This window comes from Diadema setosum, chromosome 7 (assembly GCF_964275005.1).
Source record: "Diadema setosum chromosome 7, eeDiaSeto1, whole genome shotgun sequence".
NCBI lineage: Eukaryota > Metazoa > Echinodermata > Echinoidea > Diadematoida > Diadematidae > Diadema > Diadema setosum.
This window is the reverse complement of record NC_092691.1, coordinates 39,180,819-39,200,515: the sequence shown is the minus strand read 5'-3', so window position 1 is coordinate 39,200,515 and position 19,697 is coordinate 39,180,819. Positions and strand designations below refer to the sequence as shown.

The window sequence follows — 19,697 nt, the reverse complement described above, 5'->3', positions numbered from 1 at the left end:
CAGGCAAATATCTCTGTAATAATGTTGAACCGCTCAAAAAGTAGTGCTCCCGTTTATCCAAGTCCTGATTGAACGGTACCGACTGTAGGTTTGAAACGTCGGCTTGGTGCGTACTTATGGCATACCTGGTGAAATGGGATTCTTACAGTGTAGTTTGTTATCGCATCATCTCTTTTTGTGCCTTCTAGGGTGAGCGAGACAACCTTTACGGAGTCCACCCCTTCTATATGTGTGTCGAAAACGATGCTCAAGCACATGGCGTTCTCCTCCTCAATTCTAACGCTCAGGGTAAGAATAATTTTTCGTCATGATCATAACATTTTTGAAGAATTTGATCACAAAACGGGCTAAGTGTCATTTTACTCTCTCTCTCTCTCTCAAAAAGAAATAAGAAACGAGTGCACATGTTCACTCTTGAAGGAGTGAACAACTGAAAAGAGTGAGTTTAGAGTGACATTGGAGTGAAATTGTTTAATTTCACTAATTTTGGAGTGAGCTCAGGGATCAGTGAAATATTTGTGAGTGATCCCTGAGGTCATTTAAATTAAGTATATCATGAGCTAGGGAGAAAGTACAATCTTTACAGTGATACCTCTATTGCATTAACAGTGTATATTGTTTAATTTATGATTGCAAATATTGCATATTTTCTAATCATTTTCCTTGTTTTGAACTATTTACTCTCAAGTGTTTCACCTTAGCAAGAGAGGAGTTAACTCATTTTAAGACAAAACTCTTGAAATGGAAGAGAGAAAGAGATGAAGAGAGACAGATAAAGAGCAAGGGAGGGACAAGAGAAGGGACAAATATTGAAAGGAGAGAGAATGGGAAGAAGCAGGAAAAAGAGAATGAAAGGGTTATGTGTGGAGCAGTATGAATAGTGCTCCTCGCCATGGTAGCAGCGATGAATGTATTGTCAGTAATTCTCTGATAGTGACTTGAATTGTTAAGGGGGCATGGTAGTTTCATTGTTCCTGCTAACCCCACACGAACACAATAAAACAATGATAAATACAACTATCAAAAGTGTCACCTTTTACGTTATTACAATTCTCCTTCTCTCATCTTGAAAATCATTAGAAAATATCCATAATTGCAACGATAAATGTGGGTAACTATGAGTTTGTTTGCAAAAACCGATAAGTCCATATTTGCCAAATGGAGATATATTAAAGGTCGAGAAAAATAAAAAGAATAATAAGAAAAATTTTGCTTCTTTTGACCATAACTTCAAAAATGTACCTTTATATGTAGTGACCAATATATCATTTAAAAGGTATTAATTTTGTACTTTATAACAGAGGCCGTACTTCAAAATCTTCAAAAATGGACTTATCGGTTTTTGCGAACAAACTCTTCTATTCCAGTCATCTATCTTTCCATTGTTGTGTGGTTGTCATCTGACATAGATTACACTCTTCAGCCTACGCCAGCCCTCACGTACCATACAATCGGCGGAGTTTTGGACTTCTATATGTTCTTAGGACCTACCCCCGAATCCGTCATCCAACAATACACTGACGTAAGTGTTATTTACATATTTCCTCTTCAGATATACATACATACATACATACATACATACATACATAATAACTATATATAATTACTTGAAAAAAAAACCGAAATGTGAGATCTGACACCCACTTAAAAACGCATGTTAAACCAAACATAAGTATCAAATCTAGCGAAAAGACGTTTCAAAACATAATCACACTTGACAGAGAAGTAGTAGTAGTAGTAGTAGTAGTAGTAGTAGTAGTAGTAGTAGTAGTAGTAGTAGTAGTAGTAGTAGTCGTGGTAGAAGTAGAGTTAAGATTAATCTAGAACAATACACATGGGGAATTGTCAATTAGCATCGTTCACATTGTATTCCGACAAAGTTTGTTTGTTTGATTGTATGTTTAAATCTTATTTAGTATCATAATATACAGCATATGTTTCATCAATCCTCACATCCACTTCTCTTGTGTTTATTCCTGCACCAGGCCATTGGGAGACCAATGATGCCCCCATACTGGTCCCTCGGGTACCAACTCTGTCGCTATGGTTACGGGAACTTGTCCAATGTGCAGGCGGTGGTGGAGTCCATGCGGCAATACCAAATCCCACACGTAAGTGTCACTTACCATTCATGATTTCACACGTTTACTCAAATAATCAAGTCTTTAAACAACAATTATTGTATACCTAAAGTTTAGTTCGCACATCATTGCTTTATAACGAGAAGGAAATTGGAACTCACACACACACACACACACAAAAAAAAAAAAACTAGAAAAGAACTTCAAACTCATCCAAAGACATTTATTACGAACTGAACAGAAACAAGTTCTTCAGTTCATTTCCATTGTTGTTTCTTTTTTGCATTGCTACTTATAACTTTCATTGGCAAATGTTCCTTTGCCTTTTATTAATCTGTCAATTCGACTAAATTATATTCCAGTAGTCGGAATTTTACACTCAGAACGATCACAATAATAGCGCATTTTATCCGGACGAATTCAACTTCTGGCCAAGGTACAGGCAATGCAGCACTCAGACACACACTTGCACAAACTCACTGTGTCATCCTCACTGAAGCTATTCACCCGAGAGATGGAATGATTACCTATGATTTCTTTTTTTTAATAGTTTTGTTCCTGATGCAGAGGGCTTTAATAAAAAGATTACTTAACTGCAATGGTTTCTTTCTCCCTCCATCTTTCTCTCCCTCTATTATCGAATATCAAATGGAACATAACATTTCTCCCCCCCCCCCCCTTTCTCTGACAGGATGTCCAATATGGTGACATCGATTACATGCTGCGGCAGTTAGACTTCACAGTTCATCCTGACAACTACGATGGACTAGGGGAATGGGTTAACAGTTTGAAGCCAGAGGGTACAAGATACATCATCATCCTGGTAAGTGAGTCCAACAGCAAAGTTATGCAACGAACATGAAGGAAGTGGACCCTTCTTTGACCCTGGAGTAATTTTAGTGCAGAAATTGTTATCTTTGAGTACCTGAAGTTTACTGCGTATGTTACTGGATAAAGATTAGATGCAGCTAACTGAATTATTTAAGACAACACCCCCACAAACACACACAACATAAGATTTACGAGATGGAATGTGTTCCCAAGATAAAGATCCTTTGTATTCTACTATGTACAGGCATTCAAAAGTCTTTCAACTGAAATGAAGTAATAAATGGTTTATGATAACAAAAACTTTTTTTTTCAGTCTTTGATCATGAAATACATGCTTTCAATGATTTCACAAACGTGATAGAAAGATACAGTATCAAACCACAGAAATATGGCAACTGAGTTTTAATGAGTTAATTAATATGAATCTCATAGAGCCTGCACGTTTCTGATAAGACATAATATTTGCCCCTTTCCCGTAGAAAATAGATATCGTATATTGACTTGGAGCTTTTCTTGTATGTTACATAGGACTTCACAAATGTCAGAGTAGGCACACCACATACATGACATACATGAGGGTGCATAATAGTGCTTAAAGATACCCTGGCAACATTTAGGTGCGATGAACTTCTCAGACCATTGTAATAAGATGCAAATTGTCAAATTGTCACCTTTTTTTTTAGCTGCAAAAAGCTCGATTTTGCAGCAAAGCTCTATTTATTGGATCCTTGTCATAGTTTTTCTTTGTTCTCCAGTCATCACTCTAACACATTTGAATGAGTCTATTTAATTCTCAAAGGCATCTAACAGGGGTTGTACATGTCATATCTGGTTCCTGTAAGGAACAACAAAAACAACTTAAAATGCTTGTTATTACACTCCACTCAGTACCAGCTTCCTCTACTCCACCTTGAAACTTGCGGTACGTTTTCCGTGTTTCATTGTTTTCTCCCTGGATTATACCTCTCCATTTCCTACCATTTCCTCTGTTTTGACCTTTAAGGCCACCTTTCCTAAATGCTTAGACTTCTGACTTTCACAATGGATACTTTTGACTTCAAGTTAATAATGGAAGTGATAGGTGCCAATGCTTTGTTTATAAGGAAATCACGACTTTACTGGCTAATGGGGAATGATTATGGCCATTAATGCGGGCGGATCGACGATTTTTTTTTCCCGGTTTTGTGTTTAGGATCCTGCAATATCAGCCAACGAGACAGTCTACCCCCCTTACGACCGCGGGGTCGAGGAAGACGTGTTCATACATGACGAAAACGGAAATATCCGTTATGGGAAGGTAATGTTTCTCAACCATGACATTAAAACCATTATTTACCAATTGCAGATGAAACAAAACTCAGCTTTAATGCTTCAAAATAGTCTTAAAATGTAGTCACGGATGGAAACAAGCAATGTAAAAATTGTTATCAATATAATCACTGCTATGTATTGTTAAATATACAAAATGGGAACAATAGCTATAATGAAATGGCTTCTGGAATAAACCGTCTACAGTTGTGGTTTATTGAGGAAATAGTGATAACTCCTTATATATTTACTTATTTATATTTATAGCGAAATTTTTAATTGGGTAGGATATTTTGTGATACAACTGACTCACACATTATGCGTCAAGTGTGATAACTCGAACATTTCTTTTTTTAAATCACTGCTCCCAATGGTAAACCTAACCTTGTGTAATAATAATACATCTTTCGTAACATTGAATATAGGTTACAAAAGCAATGACAAAGCTGATGGTTTCTTCCGAGTGTGTGCGCTTTCCTCTTCGCGACAATGCAACAACCCCCCCCCCCAAAAAAAAAAAAAAAAAATCACCTCATTCGATTTTGCTGTCTTAAAAATTGCAAATATTTTCTGAAAAGATATAAAATATTCAAAAAAAATATTTAAAATTATGTACATGAATAAAAAAAAAATCTGACTCTCCTCTTTTATCAATAAGTGATGAAAAAGCCAACCAATCAATTAACGATAAGGATGGTGCTTACGTACACTGTGTCTGCAATTTTCCGGTCAAGTTCTTGCCTGTACATTGCACCGACTCCTAATCAGAGGATCCGAGTTCGATTCCCGCCCAGTGCTTACGTCCTTGGACAAGATGTTTTTAAACCACCACGTCCCTCTCGACCCAGGTTTATACATAGGTACCTGACAAAGCTAGGATGATAATAATGGCAGGGCCCTCTGGTAGAACAGTGGAAACACTGAAGATGCTACCTTGGATGAAGAATACCTTATTGTTATTATATTGTTATTATAACTTTTTGTTTGTTTGACGTTTTTTTTATTCAATTTCTTGGCCAGGTGTGGCCGGATTACCCAGATGTCACTGTCAACGCCTCATGGCCGTGGGAGGACCAGACGAGAGTGAGTTATGTCTATAACCACTGGTAACTTGATGATAGTACGAATCAATCTATCAGTCTTATTGTGACACTTAAAAAACACTGATTTCGCACTTCTGTAGTTCTATGAATTTAGACAATTTGGTTGATCTTACTTTTAGATAACTGCACTGTTTGTATTTCACTATCATATATCAAACGTAGTAATGTGGAAACAGATAGTCATATCTTCAACCGTGGAGGTAGAAAAGACTGTATAACCTCCATGCTTCAACAAATGAATGTTACAGTCACTGCCATTTTTGTTGTAATCATTGTCAATGTTATCTTCGTTATTATCACTATTACCATTGTCATACTCTGTAAGTCATAGAGCCAATTATTCCCGATCCTCTCATTACTCAAAGAGTTGTTGAAGCACATGTAGTTTCAGAAGATATACTTACTTTTCACACTTTTATATTTGCTGCTTTGACTTTCAACAGTGAAGCCAACGACAATGACAACGGTGTCACACAGACACGGACAAACAGACAGACAGACAGACGACACACACACACACACACGCATATACATTTATATTTACATAATATCATATATTCTTCTTTAATATGTTACAATGTAATTATTATATACATAATATTTCCCATAATATATATGTATATCTGTTCACATACATAATGTATTTCTGTGTTCCTGTCATACCAGGCATTCCGTGCTTATGCAGCTTTCCCAGACTTCCGAAGAAAATCTACAAAGAGCTGGTGGATGGAACAGATCCAGAAATTCCACGACGAGGAAATAAAATTTGATGGTATATGGATTGTAAGTATAGTTATCTAGTAAGGCAATCTCTCTATCTAGTCCATTTGAACAGTGGCATTATGATAAAACAGTCTCAGATTTTAGAGTTGCAATGCGCTATGATGAGTATTAGAAAATAAACATAATTCATTTTTACTTTTTTTCGTGACTGTATTTCGTTTAGTAGACTTTAGATACCAACTCACTTGGATGAATGAATGAATGAATGAATGAATGAATGAATGAATGAATGAATGAATGAATGAATGAATGGATGGATGAATGAATGAATAGATAAATGAATGTATGAAATATGTTGATAAACGAATGAATGAATGTATAAAAGCAACAAAACGTTATAAAAGTCCGAGGTTATGAATCCTCAGTAATTTAAAAGTCAGTTTTATTATGTGTTTCTGCGTAGGAGATCTGGTTGCTTTTCTTTTTTAGGTTTAGATGTTGTCTTATTTGGCTTTTATTTTTACCTTTACTTTGATCAATTTCCTCTTTCTTAAAATCATTTCTCCTGAATCTAAATAGGATATGAATGAGCCAGCTAGTTTTGCACACGGATCAGTCACACGTTGTACCGACAACACACTCGATAATCCGCCTTTTCTTCCACGTAAGTGAAAAAAAAAAAAAAAATAAATTGCCTTCCATGAGGGCGCAATTTCTTTCAGTCCACAAAAATCAACCACCATAGAACAACAACAGTAACGACAATACACATTTGTATTGTAGTTCCATTATAAATATACATACCAACTCCATTATTGCTGACACGGAGGGGGGGGGGGGGGGGAGGGGCATTTCCTGGAGCGTTTTGTCTGACAAATTTGTCCTATAAATTTGCTCGCAGCCAATCAGATGCAAAGATTTCAATCGCTTATAACAGTTTGTCGGAAGAAAATATTTGACAAAACGCTTCATAAAATGATCCTAGAATGCTTCATTAATGATATCATCTCCACCACTATCACCTCGCCCATACGATGACTATTACAAAACATATAATAAATTGGAGAAAGGAGGAAGAAGAGGAAGAAAGAAGGAAAAACAAAGAAAAAAAAAGCTTTCAACATTCCAGAAAAGTTAAGAACAGTTCTCAAAATACACCGCCCGTCTAAAAGAGATATAAGATAATCTTATCAAGTCTGTTTCATCATCCCCCGTCTCATCATTCGTGTCGTTGTTCGTAGAATGTATCACATATCTCTTGATAACTCGTCATCGGGTTGTGTGGACGATTCCAGAATCTTGAAAAGGGAGAGCGAATATTTTTTTTTCTATTCCAACCTTGATTGAATGGGTAGAAAGTTGAAGAAAATCTATTAAGGTATGAACTTTAACTTAACGAAGAAATAGAATAAATTAATAAATGAATATAAAGGGCAGTATTGATTTGCAATAAGCAGAGTCTTACGGTACGGCTCTGGCAACAAGCTACGCATTCTCTACTCTCATCCAGGCATAGCCGGCGGGCCGATTTATGAGAAGACGATTTGCATGAACTCTTTATCAAACCTGGACGAAAACAACATGGAGACCCAGTATAACATGCACAGTTTGTACGGCTGGAGTCAGACGGAACCTACTTTTGAGTGAGTTCTGCACCCGTTCACACTTTCGAAGGACATTGGTATACGTACACACACATTCACATTATCATCATCAAGACGTGTTTGATTTTGAAATCCGTGTTCAATCTCTTTCCAAAAGTGTAAAGTAAATCCATTATACATCAGTTGTCACTTAAATAGCTTGAATTTGACTCGTCAACATGAGGCATTTCCTTCTTTAAAGCCGCAGACATTACAGTCTACGAACTGCAATATAAGTTGATAGTTTTAAGACGATTCCCAGATCAATGTTTAAGCTGTCACGTCGTCAAATTCCAAAGACCAAGTATTTGTCACTTTTGTGTCGAAGTACGAAACTGATTTCTGATCTTTATGAAGCTTGCTGCTATGGTGTCTTGAATGCTCGTGGTTCATTTTCAAACCCTACTGCCTTCTTCGAGTGCCGATGACCAGAGGGGGAAAAAACAGAACTTATAGTGTTGTACACAATATCTACATTCACTAGCTCAGAAATGGTTAACTCAGTCTTTGAGTACATTAAAGTTTAATTCTTAGAGTTATGTTGCTGTTGTTTTAACTTTGTTTTGATTTTTTTTTTTTTTTTTTTTTTTTTTGCTTTGTATCCCACAGCGCTGCAAGGAATGTTACCGGACAACGAAGTCTGGTCATCTCACGCTCTACCTTCCCGAGTAGTGGAAAGTACACTGGCCATTGGTTGGGGGATAATACTTCCATTTGGTCCCATCTTTTCCGATCCATCATTGGTACGAGAACACGAAGGCTACTCTTATTTTGGTTTATTTGATGGGGAGGGAGACTACTTTTTTTTCCTTTGTGCATATTGTTCCCATAGAAACGGCTGAATATTGTTGAATTGCGTTTGAACTGCCGACGGTAAGAACACTCTCAAAAATGTGTCGTCTTAATCTTAGGCGAATCCATCCATACAGCATTCTAACGTATAAAGACGTGATAGAGCAGATAATGAGGGAGAAAAGAAACTTTATTCGACAGTGTACAGTGTTCATAGCTTCTTCAGGTATCAAAGAGGGCGACTGTCACTCCAATCAGTAGACGTTTATTTTAACAACTCCAACCTCCATCTTCAAACTATCAGCCTGTCTTAACTGGATCTGACAGGGTCAATACACTTTTGAGAACTAATTGAATTAAATTGAATTGAATTAAATCGAATTGAATTGAATTGAAACACAACGAGAATTGTAGGTACCGGATAGAAAGTTATGAGGAAAACAAGTAAGTGTATAAAGTACAGTACATAAAAGTGACTCTCAGTTGCAACTGGAAACATCCTCTTCACGTACAGTGACAATGGCTTTAACGTTTTCTGTTTTGTTTTCTTTTGTTTTGTTTTGTTTTTTGTCCTGTGCGTTACAGGAATGCTGGAGTTCAATCTTTTCGGAATCCCCTACGTAAGTTTGGATTTGTTATTTTTTACAATGAATCGTGACAAATCACTTTTCTTTTTTTTTTCAAATAAGGTCATAACATTTATTATACAAATACACTCAGCCGGAGAATATACATAGACACACACACATTTCCACACACATACTTCGCTAGTTTTCATGACATGCATGTTTGCTTGTTTGTTTTAACCTTATCCAGAATAGAAAAAAAACAAACAAACCAAAGGATCACGAATGAACGATCTACATTTTTCTATGCTGAATAAGAGTTGTTTACGAAGGGACAGGCTCTCCTATATCATCATGTTTGAAAAGAGAACTGATATCAGGGAAAAGAGAGGGACAGAGCAATGAATAGAAATATAGATGAAAATATAGACGTTGATAGCATATATATACATGTATATATATATATATATATATATATATATATATATATATGTACATATATATATATATATATATATATATATATATATATATATATATATATATATATATATATATTGTTACGGGAGGTTAACTTGGCCTAGCGAACCATCATAACCACCAAAAATACCCAGACTCTCAAACAAGGTGTTTGGTCGATCTCGGTCATCTTGTCGAACTCTTTATTTACATATTCCTCCGCGGAACAATCAAGTGCCCAGAAATGACAATACAATGTACCTGTATCCATAACACTTCCCCCCTAAAAGAGTGCATTTAACGTTTTAACACAAATGGACTCTATGTACGTTGGCACAATATTTTGGAACAGCATTGTACATTCCTCTTCCAATTCACACTTATAACTCCATGAGTTTACCATGGTTGCATCATTATAAGAACACATAAACAAAGTATGCTATGGCTATATCAGCATCACAACCTGCGATAAAACATGTACGACTTTAGTACCATTCAACGTGTACCAAACTAACACTCTCGTGAGTTATACTGCTGCTTGTGAGTTACAGCATACTGGAATTGCATGTAGTTGTGCAACACTGAATACTGCAATGTTAACTTTCTCAACACCTTAACCTTTATGCAATCATGTCATGCATACAGCACAAACAATACACTTGTACCAAAATCATGTGGTTTCCTCGTTAGAACACACATGCAACATGTCAATTTTTACACTGTCATTATTAAATGATTAACCTGTGTACAACGATTATAAAACACGTCATCTCTTCCACAAGCAACTGCATAAAATCCAACTGTTGTAATCATATACATCATATTACCTACAACCAAAACATCATATTCCATGATATGCGACTTACATATACCTGTACACGTTGTGTCAGCATCTATTGAAACGTTTAAACACCAACAAATGTCATATATCCTACTTATGTGTCTGAAAACTTTCCTGTCAACATACAAAACACCAAGAGTATGACCTGCCTGACAAAACATCAAATGAACCTGAATGAGATATACTTGATGACAACCTGTGTGTACACCTAAACTTAATAAGTGAGTGTATACCTGCCTGTATACATCCTGGTATAACACAGTTCGCTTAAATACATGCCTGTTGGTATGTTGGATCAACTGTGAAATACTGAATACCTTCGCCAAGGCTATGATTGAGCTATAATAATGAGCAAAAGCTTTGTACATGTATAACTATATAATTTCTGTACCTAATACAGTATACTTATGCTAATTAAATCCAAAAGGCAACATCCAATAAACTTAGGGTGTATGCCACAACAATTTTAACCAATACCTGTACATGCACAAGTATGAAACTTCAAGTACCTGAACTGTACCTACATTACTCGATACACCACATTCTCTATACAAACAGCGACACTACCTGTTTGAAATCAATTTACCAACAACTCACATTCTTGACAACTGTTGATGGCTAGCATAACTTAAAACAGCCTTCATAGTGTCTTCTTTTGTTGAGTGACTCAAAGCGCAAATATAATTTGCTGTGTTTCCTTATTAACACAAACATGTCTGAACATACTTCCATGTTGTTATTTACACACTCAAAGTGCCATTCATGCTGTTGGCATCACAATTATAGTGTATGCAAGATGCATACATGTACCACTTGTACATATACATGATGTACACACACTGTCCTGTGTACTTGCAAAACAAAATTACACCTGTTGAAAGTGTTACAAACATAAAGTACATTTGCACAAATGTTGCATCTGGCAACAAGACAAAATACTGAGATGTCTCAATTAAGCACGAGAAAGGGCGTCTGCGACAATGTTTTCCTTTCCGCGAATGTGCTTAATGTCAAGGTTGTACTCCTGTAGGATTAAACTCCATCGCATCAGTCTCTGGTTTTTGTTTCTCATTCTGTTGACGAATGTCAGTGGGTTGTGATCAGTCCACACAACAACGGGTTGAGTTGTGCTGCCCACGTAGACATCAAAATGGCTGAGCGAAAGAATTAACGCTAGGGTCTCCTTCTCAACGGTAGAATACTTCCGCTGGTGCGCGTTGAACTTCTTTGAGAAGTAGCAGACCGGTCTGTCCACTCCATCGTCATCAGCTTGCATCAGCACGGCGCCTGCTCCGACATCGCTGGCATCGACAGCTAGGCTGAAGCCTTTCTTGAAGTCCGGCGCTGCCAATACAGGACCACTCGACAGGATTGCCTTCACTTGGTCGAAGGCAGACTGGCATGCTGCTGACCACTGGAACTTCACATTCTTCCGCAGGAGATCAGTCAAGGGTGCCACAACATCCGAGAAGTTATGGCAGAAGCGACGGTAGTATCCGGCCATGCCGATGAATCTCATCAGCTCCTTCCTCGTCTTGGGAACAGGGACATCTTGGACTGCTTGGACTTTAGCCGCTGCAGGACGAACTCGACCATGACCAACGACGTGACCAAGAAACTGCACTTCACTATGCCCAAACTCACTTTTCACCAAGTTAACTGTGAGACTGGCTGCTGACAACCGCTTGAACAACTCCCTCACCGTTCTCACATGGTCATCCCAAGAATCGCTGTAAACCACCACATCATCGATGTATACCTCACAGCCATCTAATCCACAAATCAACTCATTCATCATGCGTTGGAATGTAGCCTGGGCGTTTTTCATCCCAAACGGCATCACGGTATACTGGAAAAGGCCCTTTGAAGTTACAAACGCAGAAATCTCCTTTGCTCTCTGTGTTAAAGGTATCTGCCAATACCCTTTCAGTAGGTCAAACTTGCTTACATAGCTCGCTTTTCCAATACGATCGATGCAGTCATCAACTCTTGGAATAGGGAAGCAGTCCGATTTGGTACATGAATTCACCTTCCTATAATCCGTGCAAAAGCGATATGAGCCATCCAGCTTGGGGGAGGTTAACTTGGCCTAGCGAACCATCATAACCACCAAAAATACCCAGACTCTCAAACAAGGTGTTTGGTCGATCTCGGTCATCTTGTCGAACTCTTTATTTACATATTCCTCCGCGGAACAATCAAGTGCCCAGAAATGACAATACAATGTACCTGTATCCATAACAATATATATATATATATATATATATATATATATATATATGAAGAGTTTGTTCGCAAAAAAAACACCCCGATAAGTCCATTTTTGAAGATTTTGAAGTACGGTCTCTGTCATAAAGTACAAAATAATACCTTTTAAATGATATATTGGTCACTACATAATTGTATAAAGGTACATTTTTGAAGTTATGGTCAAAAGAAGCAAACATTTTCTTATTATTCTCTTTATTTTTCTTGACCTTTAATCGCAAATATCTCCATTTGGCAAATATGGACTTATCGGTTTTTGCAAACAAACTCTTCATATATATATATATATATATATATATATATATATATATATATACATATATATATATATACCAATATAGATAGATAGATAGATAGATGGTGATAGCATAAAATGTATGAGCTACTTCCTTTCATATTCCACATGATTATACGTTAATTCACCTTGCTCTATAAATGTTTGATCACTGGCCTAGATCGGAGCGGATGTTTGTGGCTTCTTTGGTGATACCAACGAAGAATTGTGTCGCAGATGGCATCAAGTCGGAGCCTTCTACCCATATCTAAGGAACCACAATGGACTGGGATATATGGTAAATCTTCTGTTTCCTGGGTAAACTTTTTTCCCTCAACATAGCTGCTGATCATCTCCTTATGGATAAATTCGAAGATTTTTCACGAGGGTACATGTCTGTGTATGCCGCTAACGGTTGGATGCCGTTTAAACTTCAGAAATCTGTGATAGTCATCTGACTTTTTAGTAACTTCTGGTGCATCAGAATTTACCTTGGAATGCAATCGATCTAACTACCGTGAAAGATGGATGCATTGCTCCATGTCTACTAGTCTATTGATCGCAGCATGTCACACGGTAAGCATTGGTCACGGCACAGGTTATACGTTAAAAACTACACTTACACCCTAGCCGCGTTGAAAGCGTGCAAACAAAAAGCGTACAAACAAACAAATACTTACATTTGATTTGTCTTTAATCGTAAGAGAAAATAATAGGGTATGAAAATGAGTATTTGATCAATTAGGTTCAATGTAGGCCCTAATCATTATCCCGGGTAACATTTACCTTTGTAATTTGTAGTTTTCAAAGTATTTAGACAAGGTAAATCTAAACTCTTTTCTTCGTTTTTCGCAACTTTTGTTTTACTTCCAAACCCCTCCGAAACTGGTAGCCGCAGGATCCGGGTCACTTTGGGGAAGAATTCGCTATTGAGGTTCGTGAGGTTCTTCACATCCGGTATCGGCTGTTGCCCTATCTGTACACACTCTTCTACCATGCACATACCACCGGCTCGACCGTCGTACGATCACTCATGCACGAGTAGGTAGCCCCTTTAAATGATGACAGTGTACACATGTACGCACTTTCCTTTAGAAACGTGCCAAATATTTAGTCCTTTTTATTTCATTTTTCATTTTCTAATGCCGAACTGCTTCAAATATTTTTCCAGAATAAATCACCAGTTTCTGTTGAATCCGGACGTTTTACCGAGTTGTTTATTCAATTTCTGCCCGGTCGAGCTAAATCCAGGCAATTTTCCTCTACAAAATTAAATTTGTTCATTTTTCTGCATGTCTAACCACTTAAGTATAAAACAATACATCAGTCGAACCGGCCTCTCCTGCATTCAGCTTGATTGGATTTTACAAAGAAAGTGTCCTCTTCAAAAAACACATTAATTTACTCTTTTAGTACTAGTGGTAGCGTGAATAGAGGGTGAGATGAAGAGCAACTTACAGACTTATCTATTTATCATCTCATCAGAAAAAGCAAAAGATAAATACATTTATACAGTACAATGAATTAAATGTAATACGTAAATTATTGCCCTTGTATCATTTTCTTGGCAAGCAAGCAATTATTACTCTCGAGCCATGACAACTACATGTATACAGACTTCAACTTTTTGAGGATTATCCATTCTAAAGATGAAAGTATTATGACGAGGAAAATTATGAAAAATGCAGTATAATCAAGGAACATTATCATATCTCTTGACCTCTGTTATTTTCCAAAGAGGTCCGTTTTGTCATAACCACGTAAATTATTCGGAAGGGAAGAGGGACTATTTTACTTTGCTTCGAATTCCGCACTCTACGCACCAGTGATCTCTTTTGCTAAAAGCTGCTCATTTGATGGTTTAGAATGACGTTTCTTCGTACAGATTAAAAGGACAGTTATAAATTGAAATGAATTTCAGGTTCTTGTGCAGATTAAAGAGTCATTTTATGTGCATTCTGCAAGGTTGCATTCAACTTATTATGAAGTTACATTGCGAACCTGAAATTCTTCAAAATAGATCACTGCGTGCAGTACTGAACGTACAAGCTAGGTTCCCAACTGACTTATTATACACAGCACTCCCCATCGATAAACTGGATAAGAGGCGACATAAACATACTCTACAAATTATGTATAAAATTGCACACAAGTTTTGTCCGAAATATTTGCTTGATATGTTTCAACTTAAAGTTTTCAGCTATAACGTAAGGAATTCATCGTTAAATTTTGTGTTACCTTTGATTAAGACTTCTTTCAAACATAAAAGTTTGACATATTCTGGATCAATGCATTGGAATAAGTTACCATTGGAGTTGAAACAAAAACCAACGTTTGTAAGCTTTAAAAACGCACTTGACCGAAACTGTTAATTGACAACTTTTCAGTTTCCCCATTTGTATGTGCTTCTGTCTCCCTATCTCTCCTCTCTCTCTCTCTCTCTCTCTCTCTCTGTTTCTCTTTCTGTCTGTCTCCCTCATTCTCTCTCTCTCCTGAACTCTCATTTTTTTTTTGTCTCTTTCATTTTTAAACTACGGCGATCATTTGTATAATCGTACATGGTTATCTTTGATTGATCATGTTTGTTTCTGTCGAAATGTGTGCCGCAGTTTCATCAACATGTTATTATGTTTTTTTTTCTATATGTTTTTCTATATGTTTTTTTTTCGGTTTTTAAGTATGAGTTTTGTTTTTGTTTGTTTGGTTTCTTTGTTCATTTCTGTATAAAATGTATATCTATGTTGTATTTTATCCGCACGGACCTGCGGAAGAACAGCCTTCGGGGCTGAAGTATGTGCCGTGCATAAATAAATGAATGAAATGAAATGAAATGAATTGCGATGTTTCTGTCCGTATTCACAATGAGACGATTCAATATCAAACCCAGTATAAAACAATTAGTGAAGCAAGGCACATTTGATATCTTATTACTGCTTGAGGAATTAAAGGTACACAACACACGAGATATATCTGTCCAGCTCTTCTGCTTCTGTTCTTGTAATACTTTTTGTAGTATATACAAGCTCCTTGTTTATGGTCTTTTTGTCTCGCAGTATCCACATCCGATAGTACGTTGCACTTGACACTTTCATGAAATAAAAAACAAACAAACAAAAAATTGCAGCCTGCATAGCCGTGTCTTTCAGATGTAAGAAGTCATATGTTCAAATTTATAGCGTGGCCGTTAATGCACTTAAAATGTTGGCATTATTATAATGATACTGTATCCTTTTTTTTTTCCTTTTTTAAGATTCACATCCGATAGCTACACGTGGGACATTGACAGACAGTTCATGTGGGGAGGCGCCCTTCTCATCTCGCCGGTTCTGGATCCTGTAAGTTACCGTCACTCAGGCCCTATGAGCTATTTTGGCAGACGTTACATTTTACAAACATTTCGGGTATATCCATTCCTTTTACCTACTTGAGGTCTTCTTTTCTATGGCACTGTTGGATACTTTTTCTGTGATACCCTACGGTGCTTACAGAGAAAACATGAACAACAGGGCAGTATTTGTATTGCATTTGGCAAATAAACCTTGAACCCTGAACGTTGGCGTGACATGAACAAGCATTAGGGAGAGAAAGAGGAAGATATAGAGAATGGAAAGGAGAAGGAACCCAGAACAAGCAGGTAGCTGGAAGTCCTCCAGTACGCAATGATTAATTTTGATGATAAGTGTGACTTTAGCAAAGGAGAGACTTGCCAATAGAATTGATTTGGATTTGACAGTCCGGGGGGGGGGGGTATGTTTCATAAAGCTGTTACCAACGACTTAACGACTGGTGATCGGTTCTTGTGCTGAATTATTGAAATTCTGATAAGTATAGCAGAACAGAACTGATCATCAGTCGTTCGTTTGTAACTTTAACAAAATCTTTATGAAACAACCCGGGTATGGGATGTTGAATCAATGAAGGATCTTGCCCTCCCCCTCCCCCCCCCCACACACACACACAGCTACCAGCTTTCCCCTGCTGGAAAGAACACAGTGTCTCACAGTGTGAGAACCACAGTGTGAGAACCACAGTGTGAAATGTCTTCACACTGTCAAATTCGAGCGTTTTAACAGTGCGAACACAATGTAAGTCGTCAATTCATAGTGTGAAACAAAGCATTACTATGTGAACACTCTGTGAAAACCACACTACAATATGAAATCATCTTCACACTGTTAAATTCGAGCGTTTTCACATAGTCGACTATAATGAACACACTGTGAACACACGACGGGACACTGTTTTCTTTCCAGTAGGGCCCTTCACCCCCTTCTGACGCCTACCCGACTATCCCCTTCGAATCAAACTACATCGAATTTGGCATCCAGTTTTTATCAAAGCAACGGAGGGATACGGTGCAGAGCATGACAGTGGCATTGCCCCATACTGCATGTCACAGACAAAAACTGAAATGTGTCAACTTTTTCACTGTCGATTACTTAGGAAAGGCAACCATGCTGTGTGAATACTGTTTACTTTTCACTACATTTTACAATTATTACCATTTTTGTTTAATCATTACGAAATGAAATTTGTTGTATTATGACAAATAGGCAGGGTGGGTTTAAAAATTTTAATATGTCACTGATTCAAAAAAAAAAAGAAGAAAGATTGGAACGAAGAATGATTTTCATGATTTGTGTGATTTTTTTTTTTCAAGTACTTGACAGAGCCTGTTACGGCAGGTAAAGAATCAATAGGCCCATTTTTTTTTCTTGCAGCCAATGCATAGGCCTTACATATTTAAACGACAAAAAAATATGCTCTATAGAAAAAGAATTCTTTTTTTTTTTACTATAAATCTACGACTTTTTGGAACTTTATACTGGGGCTTTATCGTGGTAGCATTTCAAGGATGTTGGTGGTATAATGAATGTTGCTAGCGATCGCTGGGAGATCTAGATGTGTAACAATTCAAACATGCTTATAATGTCTATATATATTTCATAAATGAATGTTTTATGAATACTTTTTTTTAAATTCTTTTCGGCAAAGATTAATAACTAATCATTCGACTTTTCTCCCAACAGTATACTTATGAAGTTAATGCCTACTTTCCCGTGGCCAGATGGTACGATTACTACGATGTGAGTTGAACATTTATTAACAATGAGATTAATTATTATTCATGCTGTAATTCAGCATAGTCCAATATACATTTTCACGAACGTTTTGGTTGCCTAGGATCAACATCACTTATAGCAAGAAAATGATAAAAAATAAAATACAAAACACGTCAAACCATTTGCCAATTAATTTTGTTTACAGTGCAAAGTTCATTAGATACTTTCTAATCGTGGGAAACACCTAAAGCACCCCCACAAATTTTAATCTGTTTTATTGTCACTGTCTCCTAGCTGTTTCAACAAAATGTGCATAGTGTAATAGTTTATTGCACGCTTATTATGTTAGTATTGTAATTTGCTGCTGAACATTATTTGCCAGACTCACTGTGACAAATATCCTCCTTTTAATGATTTGCATGGGTTGTCTTATTACCATGACAACATAGCATGTGCGTAACATCCCATTGAGTTTGTCAATGCATTCACTATACATTTCAATATTTTTGATTCATTTAGTTCAATCTGTTTCTCGCTTCTCCATCACTTATCAGCAGTAGTTATATTGTGCTGTGGAAGAGGCTCTGTACAATTAAAAAAATAGGTCATGGGTTCAAATCGTGCTTGGACCTTTGTGCAATTATTGTGCTTTGCCCATCATGACGTATACTTTAGGTATACACGCGTATCTATTGGCAAAGCCAAGACCATGTTAACAACAGAATCCCATTTTGCTGAACGCACTTACGCTGAAAACAAGTTTGTTTATTTGTTTGTTGGTTGTTGTTGTTGTTGTTTTTTGCACCACTTTACATTATTTTTCTGCCTTGTGGACCTTTGCACTAATTTCGTTCTCTGTTTTGTAGGGCAAGGAGGTTTCGCCAGACATGCTCGCCGTTGGGGGCGGCGTCACTCTTGCAGCTCCATCCGACCACATCAACCTCCACGTGCGGGGAGGCTACATCATTCCGACCCAGCAGCCTGACAACTCGACCATGTTCAGGTGAGCAAATTATTTGCATGGACTCTGCTAATCGGGATTGATCTTGAGGATCAAAGGTCATATAGAGGATGGGATGGGAGAACAAACAAATAGTAATTCATCAACAAATGGTGTTAGGCAATGACCCATTGTATTCGTTTATCTTGATTACCAGCAATCGCTTGTGAATTTGATAGAAGCACACGTGCTTATGCTGTTTCAGCAGCGTAACTAGTAGCTATTATCCATATTTGCGCCACACAATAATAGTATTGGTGAATTTGCTACTTTTCACTCATTCACTCACTAATTCGTTTATCTTTTCCATCTGCAACTAGATATCTTGATACTAGATATTAGTGGATGTAGACATCGACATTAATGCAAAATATGATATTGAAATTCATGGATTTACCTTTGATAAGGTAAAAACAGGACGCACAAAATCACTATAGATCGGACAAACATGAAATGCATAATAAGCTTATTTCAAATTGCAAGCATTTTCAACGAGTTCATACAATGTAAAGTAACAATCATGATTTCCTAACTCACCCCCCCCCCCTCCCCAGCCGACGGAATCCGTTTGGTCTCATCGTCGTTCTCGACGACGAGATGATGGCAACCGGAAGTCTGTTCTGGGATGATGGGGAATCCATAGGTAGGTTTCCAAGAAGACTACTTACAGTATACTAGTAGTGTGATACCCTTATGCTGTATTCATCGACCTATGCTCTAATCATCTCAGGTGTAGGGAGAGGAG

At 37.2% G+C, this 19,697-nt stretch overlaps 1 protein-coding gene across 1 annotated transcript in view; it reads left to right on the top strand.

The window, feature by feature from the left end:
• The window catches only part of LOC140231230 (maltase-glucoamylase-like), a 69,336-nt gene that overhangs the window by 8,499 nt on the left and 41,140 nt on the right, over nucleotides 1-19,697 (top strand). Inside the window, exons 4-20 of the mRNA XM_072311376.1 lie at nucleotides 189-288; nucleotides 1,410-1,522; nucleotides 1,986-2,111; nucleotides 2,773-2,904; nucleotides 4,105-4,209; nucleotides 5,241-5,303; nucleotides 5,990-6,106; nucleotides 6,626-6,710; nucleotides 7,557-7,689; nucleotides 8,299-8,432; nucleotides 9,067-9,101; nucleotides 13,071-13,187; nucleotides 13,782-13,930; nucleotides 16,140-16,224; nucleotides 17,920-17,976; nucleotides 18,819-18,955; nucleotides 19,507-19,595. Of these exons, the coding sequence (XP_072167477.1) occupies nucleotides 189-288; nucleotides 1,410-1,522; nucleotides 1,986-2,111; nucleotides 2,773-2,904; nucleotides 4,105-4,209; nucleotides 5,241-5,303; nucleotides 5,990-6,106; nucleotides 6,626-6,710; nucleotides 7,557-7,689; nucleotides 8,299-8,432; nucleotides 9,067-9,101; nucleotides 13,071-13,187; nucleotides 13,782-13,930; nucleotides 16,140-16,224; nucleotides 17,920-17,976; nucleotides 18,819-18,955; nucleotides 19,507-19,595 (1,777 nt within the window). The remainder of the gene's footprint in view (nucleotides 1-188; nucleotides 289-1,409; nucleotides 1,523-1,985; nucleotides 2,112-2,772; nucleotides 2,905-4,104; nucleotides 4,210-5,240; nucleotides 5,304-5,989; nucleotides 6,107-6,625; nucleotides 6,711-7,556; nucleotides 7,690-8,298; nucleotides 8,433-9,066; nucleotides 9,102-13,070; nucleotides 13,188-13,781; nucleotides 13,931-16,139; nucleotides 16,225-17,919; nucleotides 17,977-18,818; nucleotides 18,956-19,506; nucleotides 19,596-19,697) is intronic.